Source organism: Xiphophorus couchianus, chromosome 24, assembly GCF_001444195.1.
Source record: "Xiphophorus couchianus chromosome 24, X_couchianus-1.0, whole genome shotgun sequence".
NCBI lineage: Eukaryota > Metazoa > Chordata > Actinopteri > Cyprinodontiformes > Poeciliidae > Xiphophorus > Xiphophorus couchianus.
In genome coordinates, this window is record NC_040251.1 from 9111673 (window position 1) to 9135745 (window position 24073).

The 24073-nt window shown below is 38.5% G+C and overlaps 3 protein-coding genes across 3 annotated transcripts; all 3 read left to right on the forward strand.

The window, feature by feature from the left end:
* Positions 1-526: 526 nt before the first annotated feature.
* On the forward strand, positions 527-2415 carry LOC114140382 (P2Y purinoceptor 1-like). The gene has a single exon (XM_028010195.1). The coding sequence runs from the start codon at positions 775-777 to the stop codon at positions 1771-1773; it is 999 nt and encodes a 332-aa protein (XP_027865996.1). The 5' UTR covers positions 527-774; the 3' UTR covers positions 1774-2415.
* Positions 2416-2531: 116 nt separating this feature from the next.
* Positions 2532-6318, forward strand: LOC114140376 (P2Y purinoceptor 1-like). The gene has a single exon (XM_028010188.1). It carries the CDS (start codon positions 4451-4453, stop codon positions 5453-5455), a length of 1005 nt encoding a protein of 334 aa, XP_027865989.1. The 5' UTR covers positions 2532-4450; the 3' UTR covers positions 5456-6318.
* A 12528-nt stretch (positions 6319-18846) lies between these two features.
* LOC114140375 (P2Y purinoceptor 1-like) lies at positions 18847-20695 on the forward strand. The gene has a single exon (XM_028010187.1). The coding sequence runs from the start codon at positions 18989-18991 to the stop codon at positions 20027-20029; it is 1041 nt and encodes a 346-aa protein (XP_027865988.1). The 5' UTR covers positions 18847-18988; the 3' UTR covers positions 20030-20695.
* Positions 20696-24073: the final 3378 nt, after the last annotated feature.

Below are 24073 nucleotides of genomic sequence, written 5' to 3' on the forward strand. Positions count from 1 at the left end.
TCAAAATGATTGGAAAAGCACTATATAACTTTACTCCATTTACCATTTAACCAACATTGAACTTACCAATCAGAGCCAATCAGAATTTTAATTCAAACTGATGATTATGTTCATCAGTCATGCTTGACTGATAAACAAACCTTCAGTCACTAGATGGCAGCAGTGTTCATAGTAATCAATAGGGCGTTAATATATTGAACTTAGAAATTGTTTCAAGACTTAAAACCATAAAATGACGTGCAACAACTTAAATTTGAAGTTGTTGCTGCTCATTTTAACAATCTGTTTTATCAATCAGGTCATAGAATGATCATTGCAGTGGTTTGTATAGACACATTATTAAACATGAGATCTCTATACCATTTCATTTCTGGGAGTAAAATGGTTGCGAAATTAACAAATGACAGAAAATAATTGAGAAAGACTAGTCCTAGTGACTGGAGGAGGAGTATTCTTGGCCTGGCAGGTGGTAAGAGATCCAGGGACTTTATTAAATAATAAAATTACTGGTAAGCTATCCTCACCAAATGTTTCAGTCTTACTGCAAGTTTCACTGAAGTTGCCCATTAGGACTTTCAAAAAAGTGCAGCCTGATAATAAAACCTTTGACAGGAAAGGGTATTGTGGTAATTTTTATGTAAGCTCAAAATTGTGGTCACAGCTAAGCTTGAATTCAAGGAGGAAGTTAAGTTGTTTTCGTCTGCTGCATCTTCATTTTGCAAGCAGAGCCTCAGAGGAGAGAAGGGCTAAACTGACTTGGACCTGGAAGACAAGATGAATACATCCACCTGCACTCAACCCAATAAGAAATTATTTGAACATACAATCCTACCTGCTCTCTACATCTTGGTGTTTGTTGTTGGATTGGTCCTGAATGTATGGGGAATGAAGTCTCTGCTGAACAACTGGAAGAAACTTTGGAGTATTAACATTCTTGTTCTCAACCTTGGACTAGCAGACATGTTGTATTTGCTGAATCTCCCCTTTCTCATCGTGTACTACCTTCAAGGAAACAAATGGATCTTTGGAGATGAATTCTGCTTGGTAACAAGATTCTGCTTCAACCTGAATTTATACGGCAGCATCGGGTTCCTCACCTGTATAAGTGTGTACCGGTACCTGGCTGTTGTCCATCCAATGAGAGTGATGGGAAAATTAACTACGACTCACTCTGTGGTCATCTCGGTAATTATTTGGATTCTGGTGAGTGTTCAGAGTCTTCCAGACATGTTCTTCCCAAAAACATATCCAAACGGATCAAAATGCTTTGACACCACCTCTTATGAACATATTGAGAGTTACCTGGATTACACCATCGCATGGACATTCGTTGGATTCTGCATCCCTTTTGTCACCATTGTAGGTTGCTATGGACATGTGACTGTTGTTATCTGCCGTTCAAATATGATGAAAAAAGACCAGAAACGACAAATCTTAAAACTGATGGCTATAGTGATTCTTCTGTTCTCGCTTTGTTATGCGCCCTACCACATTTTCAAGAACCTCAGCCTGTATTCCAGAGTTCTGCGTAAGCAGAGGACCTGCCCCAAATGGGACTCTGGAGTCTTTATTGCCCGCCAGGTAACCCGCGGTCTTGTGAGCCTGCACAATGCTCTTAACCCGCTGGTTTACCTGTGTCTATATGAGGAAATGGTTTCTCAGTTCAGGCAGCTGCTGAGGGGGGGGCACCAGATTTTGAGTCGTCGTTTCAAGTCAAAATCCAGCTCCGTGCCGGTATCACAGGCTGAGCAAGAAGCTGGAAGTGATTTATGACACAAGTAGTGTTTTGTCATGAGTTAAATTGTAACAAATAATGTGATTTTGTTGAGGTAAATTGAGATCATCACATTTCCCCATGCTGGACATTTTGGTTTAGCAGTAACAATACATGAAATTACCTGTAAAATTAATCATCAAAAGTAACATCTAAACCTACCATAGAATAGAACTTCAATAAGATCAATATGGTTGTGCTTTTCTGTTTTGTTTAATGAAAACTTTGCTTTAATTCTATTTCTTTTTGTATTTAATTGTAAAAAATAGGCAGAGAGAGAGAGAGAGAGTGCTGTCAAGCCATGAAAAAGAACAGCAGACTTCCTGAAAAAATAGGAAGTAAGTTTCCATCCTGCAGAAAGTTTTAAAGAATGAAGTCTTAACACTTTAAGTAATTGAATTAATATTTGTATTAATGTTGTTTTGATGCTGAATTGGATAATCTAAAGAGGTTATTGAAGTGATTTTGACAATGAATGTGAAATGATGTAAAATTTGTAACTGCAATCAAAGATCACTGATATGTGCTGGAGGAAGATACTACATGAAAGGTTAGGAAAAGGAGAATCAGCAAAAATCATGTTTAATGTGTTTGCGAATCAGAAATGACTTGTAACCTCAGTAAAGTTGATCAGAGCTTAACACTGGTTGCTGACATGTAGTTTCTCAAGAGGGGAGATGGTTCTGATCAGGAAGTGAATGAATGACCCAAAAGAGGAACTGAAATTGCTTAAGAGAAGAAAGGTTTGTGACATGATGTAGTTGAGTAGTAAACAAAAACGCAGCAGGAAATACACGTAGTATATTGTGGATATTTCACCGTAATCAAGAAAAATAAATTCACAGAATCCAAAAGTACAAGAAAATCCAAAACAAAATAAACTGGAGACACGAGGGTAACAAGGGTAATGACAAGTAGAGTGACAAGCAAAGTGATGAGACAGACTGGTAAGTTGTGACTGAGATAGATGAGCTGAAATACTGGGAGGTAGCAAATGGAACAATGGACCAAGCTAGATGAGATAATAGATTGCAGGAATGAGTAGTTGGGACAGGAGCTAGATGAGGGGCGGGAGATGGTGGCACAATGAGGCTAAGTAGATATTCTGGGGAATAAAAGGGAGGAAACACAAGGGAGCTGAAAGTATTTCTAATGCTAAAGAAACACTAAGACTAAAGGAAATCTGATAAACTAGAAGAGAAAAAGACCTAAACAGAAACAAGGCTCATCTAACAACAACAACTCAGGAACATAGAGCTAGATTAACTAGAACGACTAAACAAAGAAATAACTAGAATCGCTAAAGAAAGATGGACATAGATTTAGACAAAAAGATTAAGTCATTTAAGGTGATGCCATAAGAAAACTACAAACACTATGGGGGAGCTAGAAGGACTTAATTACTTAACTGGAACCACTAAAGAAAGGTATACCTAGACTGAGACATGTAAGAATAACTGAACCTAGAGTGATGAAATAACTAATAAATAAACATTACTAGAAACACTACAGGAGGGCTGAAATAAAAGAAGCAATAACAAGACAATTCTAACCACAATAAATAACCTCAAATAATAAAACTAAAATGACCATGAAGGGATAACTTAAAGGGAACTAAAACATAAAATTAAATAAGATGAAAAAACAAAACCAAACCCAAAAACCCAGAGTCCTGACAGTTTGCAGTGGTGCCCAAAGTGGGTCCTCAAGGGCCGACATCCTGCATGTTCTAGTTCTCTCCCTGGTTTAATGCACCTGGATCAAATGATGGCTCATTAGAGGCCTAAGAAGAACATTGACAAGCTGAAAAGCTTGTTGTTGCCAGCAGGGAGAGAATTAAAACATGATTCAAACTGATTATGTTCATCAATCATGCTTGACTGATAAACAAACCTTCAGTCACCAGGTGGCAGCAGTGTTCATATTAATCAATAGGGAGTTAATATATTGAACTTTGAAATTGTTTCAAGACTTAAAACCATAAAATGACGTGCAACAACTTAAAATTTAAGTTGTTGCTGGTCATTTTAGTAATCTGTTCTATTAATCAGGCCATAGAATGATCATTGCAGTGGTTTGTATAGACAAATTATTAAATATCAGATTCTCTATAGCATTTAATTTCCAGGAATAAAATGGTTGCGAAAAAAACGTATAATCTCTACGACAGAAAATACTTGGGGAAAACCGGTCTGAGTCACTGGAGGAGCCGTATGCTTGGACAGGAAAGTCCAAGCATAAGAGAGGCCGGGACTTTTTTAAATAAGAAATTTATTGGTAACCTATACAGTATGTTTCAGTCTTATCATCAGTCTCACTGCAGGTGTCCATTAGGTTAAACTACCTTAGTTTGTGTTTAGATAATAATTTAGGTTTATTTATCAGCTAGATTTAACTTTATGAATACTGTCTAGCACAAAAATAAAAATGTCTGACAACTTATGATATGAAAAGACATGTCTAAAAGTCTTTGATATTCAAAAATGTGCAGCCTGCTAACAAAACCTCTGACAGGAAAGGGTATTGTGTTAATTTTTATGTAAGCTGATCATTGTGGTCACAACTAAGCTTGAGTTCAAGGAGGAAGTTAAGTTGTTTTCGTCAGCTGCATCTTCATTTTGCAAGCAGAGCCTCAGAAAAGAGAAGGGCTAAACTGATTTGAACCTGGAAGACAAGATGAATACATCCACCTGCACTTCACTCAATAAGAAATTATTTGAACATACAATCCTGCCTGCTCTCTACATCTTGGTGTTTGTTGTTGGATTGGTCCTGAATGTATGGGGAATGAAGTCTCTGTTGCATAACTGGAAGAAACTTCGGAGTATTAACATTCTTGTTCTCAACCTTGGACTAGCAGACATTTTGTATCTGCTCACTCTCCCCTTTCTGATCGTGTACCACCTTAAAGGAAACAAATGGATCTTTGGAGATGGATTCTGCAAGGTAACAAGATTCTGCTACAACCTGAATTTATACGGCAGCATCGGGTTCCTCACCTGTATAAGTGTGTACCGGTACCTGGCTGTTGTCCATCCAATGAGAGTGATGGGAAAATTAACTACGACTCACTCTGTGGTCATCTCGGTAATTATTTGGATTCTGGTGAGTGTTCAGAGTCTTCCAGACATGTTCTTCCCAAAAACATATCCAAACGGCTCAAAGTGCTTTGACACCACCTCTGATGAACATATTGAGAGTTACCTGGATTACACCATCGCATGGACATTCGTTGGATTCTGCATCCCTTTTGTCACCATTGTAGGTTGCTATGGACATGTGACTGTTGTTATCTGCCGTTCAAATATGATGAAAAAAGACCAGAAACGACAAATCTTAAAACTGATGGCTATAGTGATTCTTCTGTTCTCGCTTTGTTATGCGCCCTACCACATTTTCAAGAACCTCAGCCTGTATTCCAGAGTTCTGCGTAAGCAGAGGACCTGCCCCAAATGGGATTCTGCAGTCTTTATTACCCACCAGGTAACCCGCGGTCTTGTGAGCCTGCATAATGCTCTTAACCCGCTGGTTTACCTGTGTCTATATGAGGAAATGGTTTCTCAATTCAGGCAGGTGCTGAGGGGGGGCACCAGATTTTCAGTCGTTTCAATTCGAAATCTAGCTCTGTGCCGGTATCACAGGCTGCGCAAGAAGCTGGAAGTGATTTATGACAGCAAGTAGTGTTTTGTCATGAGTTAAATTGTAACGATTAATGTGATTTTGTTGAGGTAAATTGAGATCATCACATTTCCCCATGCTGGACATTTTAGTTAAGCAGTAACAATACATGAAATTACCTGTAAAATTAATCATCTACAGCAGGTGTCTCAAACTCCAGTCCTCGAGGGCTGCAGACCTACAGTTTTTAGATGTGCCACAGGTACAAAACACTGGAATGAAATGGCTTAATTACCTCCTCCTTGTGTAGATCAGTTCTCCGAGCCTTGCTAATGACCTACTTGTTCTATTCAGGTGTGGTGCAGCAGAGGCACATCTAAAAGTTGCAGGACTACAGCCCTCGTGGATTGGAGTTTGAGACCCTTGATCTAAAGTCACATCTAGACCTACCATAGAATAGAACTTCAATAAGATCAATATGGTTGTGCTTTTCTGTTTTGTTTCATGAAAACTTTGCTTTAATTCTATTTCTTTTTGTATTTCATCATAAAAAATAGGCAGAGAGAGAGAGAGAGAGTGCTGTCAAGCCATGAAAAAGAACAGCAGACTTCCTGAAAAAATAGGAAGTAAGTTTCCATCCTGCAGAAAGTTTTAAAGAATGAAGTCTTAACACTTTAAGTAATTGAATTAATATTTGTATTAATGTTGTTTTGATGCTGAATTGGAGAATCTAAAGAGGTTATGGATGTGATTTTGACAATGAATGTGAAATGATGTAAAATTTGTAACTGCAATCAAAGATCACTGATATGTGCTGGAGGAAGATACTACATGAAAGGTTAGGAAAAGGAGAATCAGCAAAAATCATGTTTAATGTGTTTGCGAATGAGAAATGACTTGTAACCTCAGTAAAGTTGATCAGAGCTTAACACTGGTTGCTGACATGTAGTTTCTCAAGAGGGGAGATGGTTCTGATCAGGAAGTGAATGAATGACCCAAAAGAGGAACTGAAATTGCTTAAGAGAAGAAAGGTTTGTGACATGATGTAGTTGAGTAGTAAACAAAAACGCAGCAGGAAATACACGTAGTATATTGTGGATATTTTAATGAAGGAAATCAATTCACAGAATCCAAAAGAACAAGGAAATCCAAAACAAAAGTAAACTGGAGACACAAGGGTAACAAGGGTAATGACAAGTAGAGTGATGACACAGACTGGTAAGTTGTGACTGAGATAGAGGAGCTTAAATACTGGGAGGTAGCAAATGGAACAATGGACCTAGCTAGATGAGATAATGGGCTCTTTGCACCTGCTGCGCTGACGTCACAACCGCATGCGCAAATGTTTTTTCCGCTTTGAGTTACCATGACAGCTAGAAAAGACAAAGTAGTATTTCAGACGCAAATAAAACAATACTATGCACTTTGTTGTCTTCCTAATATAATGGGCTTTTAAGTTTTCATGAATTTCCAAGCGGTCCTGAATTAAGAAGACAGTGGCTTGTAAATATTCGTCGCTACCAGTTAAAGCTAACGCAGCACAGCAAAGTTTACAGCCTTCACTTCACTCCGGATCAACTTCTTCAGCCTAAAGACGAAGGTAAAGGAGCCTCCTGTGTTATTTTCATGGAATCACTTCTGTATTCAGCCTGAAAGAGTTTATGGGAACCAGAGAGCAGACCAGAACCAGACAGCCGAGCTACTGATCCGCCTGTACAAACCGCTGTAAACACCGTCCTGCTTCACAAGAATCATGCAAAACTAATAAAGCGAAATAACACCGAGACCTTAAGTAACACAGCCATATTTTTCTAAAATTAACAACTTTGAACCTGAACAGTCAGCTGAACTAGAACTCTGACACCAGAGCTGCTCTACTGTTGTGTTTCCTCAGGCTACAGAAGGAAAAAACCCGAACCGTAAAATCCCAGTTACTTGGTCTCTGACACTAACGACAATAAACACACGTAATATACTTGAAAACAAGGTAAAAACATTGTCCGTTAGAATGGATAAAAAATGTTTAGATACTTAAATAGCACATTTTTACAAGAAAAATGTCCGAGAATATTGCCTACTAGCATAAGCTAAAGCTAATGTTAGCCACAAAGTTTAAAGAAAGTAAAGCTCACCTTTGTATCTGTGGACGTATAACGAGGCGAACATCTTAAAACCTTTCTCCGGTTTAGTTGTTGGGGCTTCGGATCGATGTACATCATTAATTGTTACCTTGGACAAGCCCTGCAAATACCCAGAGTAAAGGGCCATTTCTATAAATCGGAATTTTCCCCGAACGCGGAAGCTGAAGTGCAAAGAGCCCATTGATTGCAGGAATAAGCAGTTGGGACAGGAGCTAGATGAGGGGCGGGAGATGGTGGCACAATGAGGCTAAGTAGATATTCTGGGGAATAAAAGGGAGGAAACACAAGGGAGCTGAAAGTATTTCTAATGCTAAAGAAACACTAAGACTAAAGGAAATCTGATAAACTAGAAGAGAAAAAGACCTAAACAGAAACAAGGCTCATCTAACAACAACAACTCAGGAACATAGAGCTAGATTAACTAGAACGACTAAACAAAGAAATAACTAGAATCGCTAAAGAAAGATGGACATAGATTTAGACAAAAAGATTAAGTCATTTAAGATGATGCCATAAGAAAACTACAAACACTATGGGGGAGCTAGAAGGACTTAATTACTATTGAGGAAGAAGATCATTTAATGCTAGCTTTGGACAAAAAGTTTTGGCTCTTTCCTCTTTTCTCTCCCGAGTCCTTGGCGAGTGGCGGCGTCCTGCTAAAACGAAACTAACACAGCGTGTTGACGTCACAGATCACAGAGTTTAATTCATAGAAAGCGATGAACAACAAAGCTGCAGAGATACAGAGATATGCATTAACTCATAAAATAACAGACACACAAGGGATAGACAAACGAACACAGAACATATAGACAGACAACGGCGCCCAACGTGGAGAGGAAAAATGGAAAAACTCTCTCCCTGTATTAGCGTTACATTGTACTTTATACTGACTAGGCGTTTCCTCACTTTAATATATGCAAAGAAGGCGTTCCGTAATTCAACCAATCAGAGACCTGTTTCGGCCCCCAGAGAAACCTGAGAAGTCTCCCCCTTTACACCCAACTCGAACGGGCGTCTGGTCTCCGTCAAGCCAGAAGGGGAAGAACACTTAATCTCAGAGGTACTGGGTACGACTGTCCCCAGCACCGAAGTCCTGAGATAAATCTCGCAGACTCCCCTGGAGTTTTGACGTCCCACATTCCAGCTGCCGTTTCCATGGAGATGCTACTTTATGGCCCTTGTGTGCTCTTTAAGCAGACAGTGGAAGGCGTCTGCTTGTCTCCTTGGGCCATCTCAAAGGGTCACACAAAGCCTGTTTTTCCAATAAAAATGCTTAATATTCCTTTACACATGTTGTAAGTATTTTAGCACTTAACTAATCATTTTCCTTTACAATCCCCCTGTTGAGGTCTGAAAACAACAGACCTCAATAAAAATCTATCAAGCCGCGCAATACACAACCAAAACACAGAACAAACAAAAAACCCAAAATATGAAACAAAAAATAAAACAGGGACATATACAAAAAATTAATAAGAAATGCTCTGCAACTTAAAAGACAACATACATCACAAAATTACAATCTGTCAAAATGAAAAACACACAAAAGTACAATCTGTTGCTCGTCTTTTTCTGTTTTTTTTTTTTTTTTTTTATGTCCATCGATAGTCTCTGAAAAACAAAATACGCAGTCTTCGTCAGGAAATGTTCAAAAATATGCGCGCAAAAACGAAAGTCCTTTTCAGAGTTCGCAACGAACGAAAACACGCAATAAAAAGTTAATGATGATCCTCTTGCAGCCTGATCCTCCTCGGATGGAAACCTCAAGTTTCCCACCTGAGTGGCTGTAGCTCACTGAAAATTGGATTATTATGCCAATATAACAGTGAGTTTCAAAAAGAAGGTGAAATCTCGTCCTGAGAAAACAAGATCCTGCCACGTGACCCGACACCAGTTTATAAAACAGACATTTTGTTTCAACATAAGTTTCATTAGCATCAGAAACACACTTACAACATTCTGTAATATCATCATAATCAAACAATGGGTTCACTGAAAAACAATTTTGTGCTTTGTCATTTTCCATCAGGAGAATTATTTCTTACTCTTTATCAAATAACGCAGACTTTGAAGGAGATCACATCCAGAAGGCACCAGAACAACAGCAAACTGAAATGAGAAAGCAGATGTAAGAGTCTCCAAAAGCATCATTCATTTGTGTATACCACACAAATATCTTCAATTCACTCGTGTCCGAGTGAATCCTCCCCGCTCGTGGCTCTGTGGCTGTTATCTTTGAAAAAATGTGAAACCGCTCCTCCAAGCAGCTGCACACCCCCTCTTAAGACAACAGCATTTGCCGTAAATTCCAGAGTCAGACTTGGAGCTCAGAACTTCAGTCCAGTCTATATGTAGAAAACCGTGAGCAGATCTCATACGTGTCTCGTTCTGCACATTCGACGTAGGATGTGATCCATTCAACCTACGTTTCAATTATTTAATATCATACCTCCAACTGGTGGAAAACGCCAAAACCTTGTAATCACTTGCTTCAAAGGACATGTGTCCAAAGTAATGTTTTGCCAGAATGTTAAACAAATGCAGATCTTTTCTTAAACCAATCTTGTAAAAATAGGATTAAACAAAAACAAAATAATAACAAAAGCTTAAAAATGTAGTTGTAAAGCTTACATTTACCATCAAAACAATGAATATTAATGTGAATTAAACAGTCCAGTTTAAATTACTTTTATAAAACAAACTAGATCTTACTGGTTGTTTGTCTAAAACATTCAACATGCTTTCCTTAAACAAAAATTCAAAAGAGTTAAACCTGGAGAAATTATAATGTAACAAATCCAGACATTTTCAAAATATACCACTTTTACCTAGGTCTTTTGCCTGTCGAATTTAAAGTTTTATTCAAAATCGTTTTAAATGGATATAAATCAAAACAAAAATCCAGTTTAGAAAAATCATTATAATCCCACAACTCAGGCCCCCTGAGTGCTTCTACTGATTAGTGATACTTTAATCAAAAACAGATTCTTCAAAACATTTCTTAAAACGTTTTACTCCATTAAATTAATGCTCTGAAAATGGCCAGCGCAATACTATTTTTAATTTCTATAATTATTTTCCCAAGTTAATTAACCAAAATATGCTTCATTATCACTATAAATTTTTATTGGTTTCAAAATACTTTAGCCCATTGTCAGAACATTTTTCAATGGAGAACAACTCAAATCCATTTAAAATAAGCACATATATTACCAGACCATATTTTCCTTTCACTTTTATGTATAGCACAGATCAGACATGTCCTTCAAAAGTTTTGTTTAAGTACTATAAATTACAGTTTTTGTTTAAGCACTATAAATTTCAGTAATCTCTAATTAAGTAAAATAAACCCATAACATATTTTCCCCCTGTTGATGATGCATTAGCTATTAAATGCAACATCATCCCCAGTACCTGAAAAAAAATGTTGATGAAACAGGGTTAACATGTTAGCTGAGAACCCCACCGATATGCAATGCTGCCTTTTTCTAAAAAGTAAAGTTTGCAAAACAAACAGAATACGTCATTTTAGCATGTGTTAAACCGTCAAGAATACGATGTTCCCAAAATACTTCACATTACAGGTTTAAAACTCAGTATTCAATTTTACACTCATGATTGTCAAATAATTTTGTTTAAAACGTCTCAAGAATTTTTACTAATGGCTGACAAAGCATGTTCACCAATTAAGACTCAGTGAAGGTTTTGCATAAACCAGCCAGAGAGACGTTGAAGAAAAATCAAAACACAGTTAACAAAGAAAAATCCAAAAAATAAGAAATTGGGCCCAAACTGAGATCAACATAACAAAACACAATTCAGGCAGTAATAGAACAACTCAAGGCACAAACGGACTTACCAAGACACGAGGGAAACTGAGATACTGGCTGATCAGACCATTAACACACACCAAAGGGTAAGTAAACACACAAACTTAACAAATACAGGTCAGTATATCACTAAATTTACAAACGAAAGAAATTAAACTAAAGACCAAAGTTCCCTGTCCCCTGGTGAACGGGTCCAGGGGAAACTAGTAACTCCAAAGAAAAAATTAATTTGTTATACTTAACAAAATAGACAGAGAACTGACTCGAATAGCTAAATAAAAAGTCAGACTAAGGAAAACAAATTTAAAAACAAAAATCTAAACTATTCCCCAAACAATATAAAATAATATGAAAAGAAAACAGAAAATCATTACCAAGAGTATCTGTGTGTGACAGACTCAGTGTTTTGATGATAAAAACTTATATTCAACCTTTTCCACATTAGTCCTTGCTCACTATGTATGTGCTTTGTCAAACTATTTACCTGAAAGAGAAACTGGTTCACTAAAGCTAGGAAACCAAACAGCATCAAAATCCTGTCTTATGTGATGGTAAAGACACACAAAAACTAATTAAATACTGTAATGTTAGATTTCACAATTGACATTTTAAAGTCACTACACTATTCTGAGCAATCTCGATTGTCAGACCATAAAACAAAGTCTTAAGCCCACCATAAAACCCCCTTTAGACTTCTCGGAGGGGCCGACTGCATGGCAGGAAAAAGAAAAACCAAGAAGGACTTGCAGGAGGAACTCCCAATTCAATTACTACTTTATTTTCTTATTTTATTCACAGCACTCTCTTCTTTCTGTAGGCACCGTTTAATCATCTCTTATTACAGTTCAATCTTGATTCTCTACACTAGTGCCATATGATCTTTTTTTTTTATTAACCAATAAGTTATTCCAAACGGAATATTATCCTTGAACAACAAATCTTGTAAATTTCAGCAAACTTTTCTATATCTAATCAATGTCTATTTATTTAACAAGAGAGTTACTTCTAATTTATCCTGTCTAATTATCAGTAAGTCCTGTAGATTTAATAATATTTTATCTATCTTGAAGTTTTGGTCAGTTCTAAAAAGACTGATTGTGAAAATATCTAGAATCAGCTGCATGCTACAGTTTGTTGTTATCTGATCAATCCCTCTTACAGTTAGAGCCTGTTTCCCTAAAGATCTTTGTTTTGTCTGCATCCTCCACCCATTTTAAAAGTCCCATTGTAGCTAATTGTATTTCATTCTATCAACATTTATATCTACTATTTTAGTGCATAATTCTATACACAGTTTTATTTTATTTATTTCTCTACCTAATCAGTCATGTATTTAGCTATGTATTCATTCACTTTATTTATGTATTTATCTATTAATTTGCCAAGACAGCATGTCTACAATCCTCTGTGACCTAATTTTCTTGGCTTATTCTTTCTTTATTTATTTATTTATTTATTTAACCTTAGAACCCATAATTTATTTTCAATTTGTTCAGATGTTTTATTTTATCAGGATTCTATCTTAAATAACCTTCCAATCTTTATACTGCAGGTCACACTAACTGCTGTTATTGCCTAATTTTAATAATTTAGTCCAGTTTAACACATAGGGTGTTCTAAAAACTGGAGATTGTTACACCACGAGACAGCACTAAAAAATACTCTGTAGAGTAATTTCTACTTCAACTTGGTGTCCCAAGTGAGAAATTCTTGCCTATGGCATCTGCTGACAGAGGCGCTGTTTACCTTCTCGTGGTATTTAAATGACACAAAATACCAAGTGGTATCCTATCTGCAGACACACACTTTCACACCAACATGTATTACAACACAGACGAAGACATACAACACAAACATAACACATCTGGCCAGTTTTATAGTCAGTAAAAGTGTCAGTCAGTCCCCATTATTTCATCAAAGTTTTACTGTAATTTCATCAAATTTACTGAAGCTTCAGAAATTGTCCAATGTTTTATTAACATAATTTCACGTGTCAATTTAATTTATTTTAAACTCTAGTCTTCAGGAACCTGTTGTAAATATCGTGCACGTTCACAAAGAGACATGTCAAAATGTTACAGCAATGAGTAATTTCCCGCTATCTGGTACCAGTATTTTACTTAACCCTTAATTTAAAACCAAAACAGCACGTGTTTTTCTGTACTGCACTTTCAAAACACCACACAGCAAAAATCAACTCAAATCCACACAAACTGCTCCCTCTTTTTTAAAACACAGCGTTCCGCTCAGAGCGATCACACAGATACACACGCAGATACAAACAGCCCCGTGCCGCGGCAACAAGCACACAAATCACCACACAGATACACACAACGTAACACTCCGCTCAAACACACAGCCAGCTCGAACTCGCACACGCGCACACACACGGCCACGCACGCAGACACACACTCAGACACACACGCAGATCTCTGCACACACTTCACACAGAAGAGCAGCTGGCTGCAAAAGCACCACAAACAGACAAACACAGATACACTAAACAGAATGATAGACAAAATAGAAAAACAGAAAGAGAAGGAAAACAAAAATACAAAGAAAGCGCCGGCTAAAAATAAAAGATGCAACATCAAAGCTTACCGCAAGCTATGCTAAGAATTCACCGCAAATCCTTTCCGTCGGTCTATCGCAGACCTGTCTAACTCAAAACAAAAATACAAACCAAAGCTTCCCGCAAGCTATTTTAAAGTGTACCTCACACTATTTTCAAAGCTTCCCGCAAGCTATTTTAAAGTGTACCTCACACTATTTTCAAAGCTTCCCGCAAGCTATTCCAAGAATTTACCACAAATTCTATCCATTACAGCCTTCCCCAGACTTGTCTATTCCAAAAACAAAACACATCAAAGCTTCCCGCAAGCTACATCAAGAATTTACCGCAAATTCTTCCCGTCGGTCTACCGCAGACCTTTCTGATTGTCCAATTATTAGTCCATCGGAGATGAGCCGAAATCTCCCAGCTGATGCAAACTCAAACTAACTTTTAATACACAATTTCCTTTCTATTTGGAAGTCCAAGACTAAACATTCCGGGGAAAAGAATACTACTAAGAAAAACCCGACCTTTACAACAATAGGGTAGCAAATCCTATGTTTGGAACCGTCACGAACCTCTTGTTTCACGTGTATTTCAATCCAATTATCATAAAGACTCTTTTAAAAACACAATCTCTGCATCCCTGCAGCTCCGACAACTCCGCGTGGCTGCACACAGCCACAACAATCAAGCACCCCTCCCCTTTCCGAGCACATGGCGCTGTAGACAACAAAGGAGTAATTAAAACATGTCTTACCGCACGAGCCGAACGGATCGATCGGGGAGAGACCGCCACCCGCCAAGATTCCAGAACCGGACGAAGCCCCCAATTATTGAGGAAGAAGATCATTTAATGCTAGCTTTGGACAAAAAGTTTTGGCTCTTTCCTCTTTTCTCTCCCGAGTCCTTGGCGAGTGGCGGCGTCCTGCTAAAACGAAACTAACACAGCGTGTTGACGTCACAGATCACAGAGTTTAATTCATAGAAAGCGATGAACAACAAAGCTGCAGAGATACAGAGATATGCATTAACTCATAAAATAACAGACACACAAGGGATAGACAAACGAACACAGAACATATAGACAGACAACGGCGCCCAACGTGGAGAGGAAAAATGGAAAAACTCTCTCCCTGTATTAGCGTTACATTGTACTTTATACTGACTAGGCGTTTCCTCACTTTAATATATGCAAAGAAGGCGTTCCGTAATTCAACCAATCAGAGACCTGTTTCGGCCCCCAGAGAAACCTGAGAAGTCTCCCCCTTTACACCCAACTCGAACGGGCGTCTGGTCTCCGTCAAGCCAGAAGGGGAAGAACACTTAATCTCAGAGGTACTGGGTACGACTGTCCCCAGCACCGAAGTCCTGAGATAAATCTCGCAGACTCCCCTGGAGTTTTGACGTCCCACATTCCAGCTGCCGTTTCCATGGAGATGCTACTTTATGGCCCTTGTGTGCTCTTTAAGCAGACAGTGGAAGGCGTCTGCTTGTCTCCTTGGGCCATCTCAAAGGGTCACACAAAGCCTGTTTTTCCAATAAAAATGCTTAATATTCCTTTACACATGTTGTAAGTATTTTAGCACTTAACTAATCATTTTCCTTTACATTACTTAACTGGAACCACTAAAGAAAGGTATACCTAGACTGAGACATGTAAGAATAACTGAACCTAGAGTGATGAAATAACTAATAAATAAACATTACTAGAAACACTACAGGAGGGCTGAAATAAAAGAAGCAATAACAAGACAATTCTAACCGCAATAAATAACCTCAAATAATAAAACTAAAATGACCATGAAGGGATAACTTAAAGAGAACTAAAATATAATAATAAATAAGATGAAAAACCAATCCCAAAAACCCAGAGTCCTGACAGTTTGCAGTGGTGCCCAAAGTGGGTCCTCGAGGGCCGACATCCTGCGTGTTCTAGTTCTCTCCCTGGTTTAATGCACCTGGATCAAATGATGGCTCATTAGAGGCCTAAGAAGAACATTGACAAGCTGAAAAGCTTGTTGTTGCCAGCAGGGAGAGAATTAAAACATGATTCAAACTGATTATGTTCATCAATCATGCTTGACTGATAAACAAACCTTCAGTCACCAGGTGGCAGCAGTGTTCATATTAATCAATAGGGAGTTAATATATTGAACTTGGAAATTGTTTCAAGACTTAAAACCATAAAATGACGTGCAACAACTTAAATTTAAGTTGTTGCACGTCATTTTAGTAATCTGTTCTATTACTCAGGCCATAGAATGATCATTGCAGTGGTTTGTATAGACAAATTATTAAATGTCAGATTCTCTGTAGCATTTCATTTCCGGGAGTAAAATGGTTGCGAAAAAAACGTATAATCTCTACGACAGAAAATACTTGAGGAAAACCGGTCTGAGTGACTGGAGGAGCCGTATGCTTGGACTTTCCTGTCCAAGAGAGGCTGGAACCCAAAAACACCCAAAAATCTGGTTCGCATGACGTAGTGTGTGTTGAGAAAATGGTCCTTACAATGTATCAAATACAAGTTCACACACACACACAGCTGTCCACGCAACTGTGTGGAAAGGACATAAGCTTTTAGAGACACATATTATTATGTCAGTGCAATGCCCTCTGTGCACTGAGCTACGGAGAGCTATACAAACTAAATGAGCTATACAAACTAGACTTGCCTTGAATATTTTAGTCAAATCTCTACAAAAACCTCAGTTTCCTTTGAAGAGAGATAACCATAATTGATGATGTTCTCATATCACTGTGTTGTTTCTACTGGTGAATAACAGTGTTGAATTTGTGCCAAATGACAGGGGTTGTGGCCCGAAGTTCAGTTTAACAGTTTATAACACATTGCATAACAATGTTTGTAGGCATGCATGGACCTGTTCTTTGAAAGAAAAGGATTTGTTCTCTCAACCCAAGATGCAACACAGTAAGAATATTGTCACCTTCCTTAAAATAATGACCTAAGTCCAGTTTTGCAAAAAGTGATTTTGGCACACACAAAAATTTCCCACCTTTTTCTTTCCAACAGATGTTTTAGAGAAAAAAAATACTTTTGGCAAAATTCAAATAGGCCATTACTTTATCAAGGTGACCATATAGGAGACCGACGTCACATGTGAAACCATACCTGAAATCAAAAGAAATTTCTTGCTAACATCTTGTTAGCAAGAAATATCGCTATTGTAGGTCAGATTGATCTCATTTCGAATGTAACTGGTCTCCCATTGATTAATATATAGAAAATATATAGAAATAATTAGTCATGTCTGCAAATAAACACATTATTGAACTCTTCACTAACCATAGAATTTTTAAGACGGAATTATAAATTCTAAATGTTGCTGTTTTTCTTCAGATTTAGACCTCAGAAATTTTTAAAGACGTCTGAAAACTATTCGTCATTCACTGGCCTGTGCCTGTTTGTCTTCCTCTTATGTGCTGGCGGTTATGTGGAAGCAGGATGATCTGTTAAAATGTTGGGCTGGAAGACAACTTTATCTGTCAGACCACACATATCTTCTTGGAATCAAAGTTAACACCCACTATAGTTCAGGTATTGTGATGTGCTGTTATGTTACTGCTATGTTACTTTTGTCAGAACATTGCATGTGACTTAACTGAAGTTAAAGGAGGAAGATATTTAGTTTGCGTTCATTCTTTGCATCTTCATCTTGTGAGCAGAGCCTCAGAAGAGAAGGGCAGATAGGACTAGTTTCTGGAAGGCAAAATGAATACAACCGACTGTAAATTATGTAATGATACAGATTGTAGAAAACTGGATGAGGAATTAGTTGAATGTGGAATCCTGTCTGTTTTTTACATCTTTGTTGTTGGATTGATCCTGAATGCTTGTGGAATGAGTTATTTGGTGAATAACTGGAACAAACGTCGGATTATTAACATCTTTGTTCTTAACCTCGGACTAACGAACCTGCTGTTTATGCTCACTCACCCCTTTCTGATTGTGTACTACAGTAATGGGACTAAATGGACCTTTGGAGAACCTTTCTGCAAGGTCTAACTCGTTCTGCCAAATGCTAGAAAATTAACATTTACATAAGAAGTTAAGTAAAACCAGTTTCACTATCACTGCTGTACTAGAATAATAATTTGAGAAGTATGAAAGTCTTTTTAACAAATTTCATTGAATTCATTGTTGTTTTTTCTTCCTATCCACACATGGTCAAAGTTATAGATTTTTGAAAAAGTATTTATCTTCTTACATATTGTTTCTGTTCTTTCTTTATTGCCACAGTCAAATTGTGATAATCAAACACATAATAATAAAATGTAGTAAAATACAAATATATCCTGAGTAAAAACAAAATGCAATTTTCAAATAATGTTTTTATTAAAATGGTGTCAAAAACTGATTCCCTTCCCAACCCAACAACTGGTTTGGTGATTTTTCCCTGGGTCGCAGCTACTCCTACGGTTGTGCTGGATTTTTATTTTTGTCTTTTAATCATGGTGCATAATTCATGGATCATTCTTCTCTTCAATTTTGTTTTGATTTGGCTTCATAATGTGGAGTTTAGCAAGTTTTATGTATTACAACACTAAAGTTTTTGCTAAAAGAGGTTTTAAAGTACATTGTGTGACAATGATTTATTAAGAAATAGGGCGTCATGAGTGCACACAAACACATTATTGAACTCTTCACTTGTACTTGGATTTATAAGCTGGAAATTTTAATGCAGGGGAAGTTGGTCAGAAGTTCTGATATCCTAAGACATCTGAAAACAACTTATCATTCAATGATTTGTGTCTGTCTTTCTTTTATGTGCTAGTCGTTATGTTGGAGCAGCATGATCTGTAAAAATTTTGGGCTGAAAGCCAACTTAAGTTGTGAAACCAGACTTATCTTCCTGGAATCAAAGGTAACGCCCTCTTAGAGTTCAGGTATTTTCTGTAAATACCTGACTACCCCAACAGCCTTTCTGCTTTTGTCAGAAAGGCTGATGGGCTTGCCTGTGACTTAACTGATGTTTAAGGACGAAGCTTTTTAGGTTGTTTTCTTACTTTCTATCCTTATTTTCTGAGCGGAGCGTCAGAAGAGATGAACAAACGGGACTTGTTTCTGGAAGGCAAAATGAGTACAAACAACTGTAAGACAGTGGATGAGGAATTACTGTCTGATAACAATTTCCTCCCTATTTTTTACGTTTTTATATTTGTTGTTGGATTGATCCTGAATGCTTGTGGAATGATTTGCTTGGTGAAGAACTGGAAGAAACTTCGGATTATTAACACCTTTTTTCTGAACCTCGGACTAACGAACTTGTTGTTTTTGCTGACTCGCCCCTTTTTGATTGTGTACTACTTTAATAATGTTGCATGGACCTTTGGAGAACCTTTCTGCAAGGTAACAAGATTCTGCTTTAGACTGAATTTATACGGCAGCATCGGATTCATCACATGTATCAGTGTGTACCGGTACCTGGCCATCGTCCAGCCAATAAAAGTGAGGAGAAAATTAAGTAAGACTCACTCTGTGGTCATCTCTGTCCTGGTGTGGATTCTGGCGAGTGTTGGAAGTCTTCCAGACATCATCTACCCCAAGCAAATAGCGGGCAAACCTGAAACATGTTTGCCTGCCACTGATGAAGCACACATTGAGGGATACTTTATATACAACCTCATCTGGACAATCTTTGGATTCTGCATCCCTTTCATCATCATAGTGGGCTGCTACGGACATGTGGCTCTTGTCATCCACCGCTCAAATATGATGAATAAGAACCATAGACGAAAAATCTTAAAACCGTTGATTATTTTGTCTCTTCTCTTCTTGCTTTGTTACACACCCTACCTTGTTTTGAAGAACCTCAGCGTGTATGCCAAATATCTGGGTTTTAAGTATCCACTGTGCCCCTCATGGTATGATGAAGTCTTTTATCTGCGTCATGTAAGTCGGGGTCTTGTGAGCCTGAACACTGCTCTTAACCCGCTGATTTACATGTATTTTAATGAGGAAATGAGCGCCCAGTTCAGCCAGCTGCAGCAGCGATGTAAACAGATGTTCAGTTGCTGTTCCAAGCTGAAATCCAGTTCTGAACTAGTACCACACACTGAGGATGAAGCTGAATGTGCTTTATGACATGTTTTTTTACTAGACCACGTCATGAGTGAAATTTTTGCTCATTACGCTTTGTATTCATCTAATTTGTTGACTGCTTCCGTTAGATGCTAGAGAATTAATAACTCCATAAGAAATAAAGCAGAGAAAGTTTCACTGTCACTGCTGTAGTGGAACAACAACAGGAGAAGGATGAAAGGCTTTTTAACACATTTCATTGAATTGATTGTTATTTTTTTGTTCCTATCCACACATGGTCAAGATTATAGATTTTTGAAAAAGTATTTATCTTCTCGCATATTTCTTCTGTTCCTTCTGTTTTGTCACAGTCAAATTGTGATCATCAAACTCATAATAATAAAATGTAATAAAAAACAATTATATCCTGAGTAATGACAAAATGCAATTCTCAAGTTATGTTTTTATAAAAATGGAAAGACACAGTATTGGGTGTCAAAAAGTGATTCCCTTCCAAACCCAGCAATGGTTTGGTCATTTTTCCCTGGGTGGTAGCTACTCCTATGATGTGCTGGATTTTTATTTTTGTCTTTTAATCCTGGTGTTTAATTTATGGATCATTCATCTCTTCAATTTTGTTTTGATATGGCTTCATAGGGTGGTGTTTAACAAGTTTTATTGTCACTGCAAAAATAAAATGTTTAGAATTGTGAATTTTATTTTAACCCATTCTATTGAATTTTTGTCATGTTTTTTTTTTTTTACCGTAGCTACATATATTTAAAATGATAAATATAGCTTTTTAATTTTTTTATCTTCCTGCATATGGTTGTTGTTTTCAAGTTTTTCAAATTGTGAACATCAAACACACAATAATAAAAATCCTGAGTAAAAACAAAATGCAAGTTTCAAATTATGTTTTCAAGTATTGAAAAAGAAATAAACATTATCCTGTGTGTAAAAGGTTATTTTCCTTCCAAACCCAAAAGCTGGATTTTCTTCATTTCCTGGGTGGCAGCTGCTCCTGTCTTGGGTGGTGTAAAGTTTTTGGGCCATTCTTCTCTAAACATTTGTTATGATGTGGCTGCATTGAAAGGGATTTAGCAAGATTTTAACTCAGAATTTGACAATACCACTCTAAATTCTTTTTTATATTTAATATTTAGACTTCAAAAGTTGTGTTGTTATGACAGTAAAGAAAATCATACTTTGTGAACTTGGATTTTTGTCCTGCTGCATAATTGGAGTGTATTTATGTATAAGGTCTCAGACTGATTGCTGGACATTCTCCTTCATGATGTCCTTAAATTACCATTACGTACTGGTAGTTGTAGTTTCCATTAAGAGTTTGCTTATTCTCAGTCAGAATGACTCATATGATGATGAGTTTTATTATTCATGTTCTTGTTGACTTCCTGTTGTGAGTGGAGGTGTATACAGTTGGATGCAATTGCTAATAAAATTTCATAGGTCGCTCTGGAGAGCACTGCGCTCAAACCAATTGTAACTGAAGGCTGTGTTGTTTTTCCTCTGTCACTTACCGACATTCCCAGCAGTTTAAAGAGGGCAGCATTACAGTAAACGCCTGCACTCCCACTATCGTCTGTTTGTAACTCCACTTTTTTCTTTCCTTACATGTATAGACAAGTTCTTCTTCTTACATGTAGAGGCAACAGTTTTCCTGGAGATCGTGCTTTGTTGGCAGTCTGTTCCACGGCTTGGAAAAGTATTCACACGACTTGAACTTTTCCATATTTTCTCACATTACAACAAAGACTAACACAAGGTAGTACACAATTGTGAAGCAGAAAGAAAATGATAAATGATTCAAAACATTTTTACTAATAAAAAAACTGAAAAGTGCAGCGTTCAGATGTATTCAGCCCACTTTTCTATGAGTGCAAATAATTGCCTTCAGAAGTGTCCTGATAGCTGCTAGTCTGAATGGAGTCCACTTGTGTGTAGTCTAGTCTCAGTACAAACACAGCTACTCTGTGACGGCTTCAGAGGTTGGTGAAGAGAATATTGGGGAGCAAACGGCATGATGAAGTCCAAGGAACACACCAGATAGGTCAGATAAAACGTTGTGGAGAAGTTTAAAACAGGCTTAGGTTATAAAAGATTTCTCATTCTCTGATGGACAGAGTACGGCACACCTGTAATCCTACCAAGACTAGACTGTCCACCTAATATGGAACAAACTTCCAGAAAACTGTAAAACAGCTGAAACACTGACTTCTTTTAAATTTCAACTGAAAACCCACCTGTTTAGAATTGTATTTGAAACGTAATCAATTACAAATTTAACCTGACTTAATGCTGTGTTTTGATTATTGATTCTATGTTGCTTTGTGTTTCTGTGTTTGTAATGATGTAAAGCACTTTGAAATGCCTTGCTGCTGAAATGTGCTATACAAATAAAATTTGATTGATTGATTGATTAAACTTACAAGCCAAACAAGGAGAGCACTGATACATACAGAGATTCACATGACAACTATCAGTCATTCACTGCACAAATGTGTCTTTATGGGAGAGAGGCAAGAAGTAAGACATTGAAAGGAAAATCAATAAATTTCTTGTTAGTCTATTATATTTCTGTTGTAGGTCAGATCTCTGATATATTACACTGCTTACTAGAAAATCAGTGGAATTTGCCTGTAATGCTCAGTAACCAGACTAATTACTTTTAGTAGTATGAGCTGTTAATAGATTTCTCTGGTTTTTGTCTTTTCAAAAGACAGATAAATACGGTGGGGCGTGCCGTGGTGTCGTAGGGGATAGCGCGACCCACGTTTGGAGACCATGAGTCCTCGACACAGCCGTCGCAGGTTTGATTCCCGGACCCGGCGAGATTTGCCACATGTATTTCCCCCTCTACTTCCTCCTTTCCTGTCAGCTTACTTTCATATAAGGGACACTAGAGCCCATAAAAACCCCCTGGAGGGGAGAAAATAAAACGCTCAATACGGTTTTGCAAAAGAGGTTTTAATGTACATCATGTGACACTGAAACACATTATCGAACTTTTCACTTATACTTGGATTTTTAAGCTGTAATTTTTAATGCAGGGAAAATTGATCTCCTCCATGGGCTGCCACCTTATCGTGGTGGAGGGGTTTGAGTGCCCCAATGATCCTAGGAGCTATGCTGTCTGGGGCTTCATGCCCCTGGTAGGGTCACCCAAGGCAGACAGGTCCTAGGTGAGGGACCAGCCAAAGTGAAGCCCGAAGACCCCAATGATGAAGGAAAACCTTGGACTTGGTGTTCCCTCGCCCGGACGCGGGTCACCGGGGCCCCACTCTGGAGCCAGGCCTGGAGGGGGGGCACGATGGCGAGCGTCTGGTGGCCGGGCTTTTACCCATGGAGCCCGGCCGGGCTCAGCCCGAAGAGGAAACATGGGCCCCCCCTCCCATGGGCCCACCACCCGTGGGAGGGGCCAAAGGGGTCGGGTGCACTGTGTGATGGGTGGCGGCCAAGGGAGGGGACCCTGGCGGTCCGATCCTCGGTTGCAGAAACTGGCTCTTGGGACGTGGAATGTCACCTCTCTGGTGGGGAAGGAGCCGGAGCTAGTGCGTGAGGTCGAGAGGTTCCGGCTAGAAATAGTCGGTCTCACCTCGACGCATGGCTCTGGTTCTGGAACCAGTCTCCTTGAGAGGGGCTGGACATACTTCCACTCTGGAGTTGCCCAGGGAGAGAGACGTCGGGCAGGAGTGGGCATACTTGTTGCTCCCCATCTCGGCGCCTGTACGTTGGGGTTTACCCCGGTGAACGAGAGGGTAGCATCCCTCCGCCTACGGGTGGGGGGACGGGTTCTGACTGTCGTTTGTGCTTACGGGCCGAACGACAGTTCAGATTACCCACCCTTTTTGGAGTCCTTAGAGGGGGTACTGGAGAGTGCTCCTCCTGGGGACTCCCTTGTTCTGCTGGGGGACTTCAACGCTCACGTGGGCAACGACAGTGAGACCTGGAGGGGCGTGGTTGGGAGGAACGGCCCACCCGACCTGAACTCGAGCGGTGTTCTGTTGCTGGACTTCTGTGCTCGCCATGGATTGTCCATAACGAACACCATGTTCAAGCATAAGGGTGTCCATATGTGCACTTGGC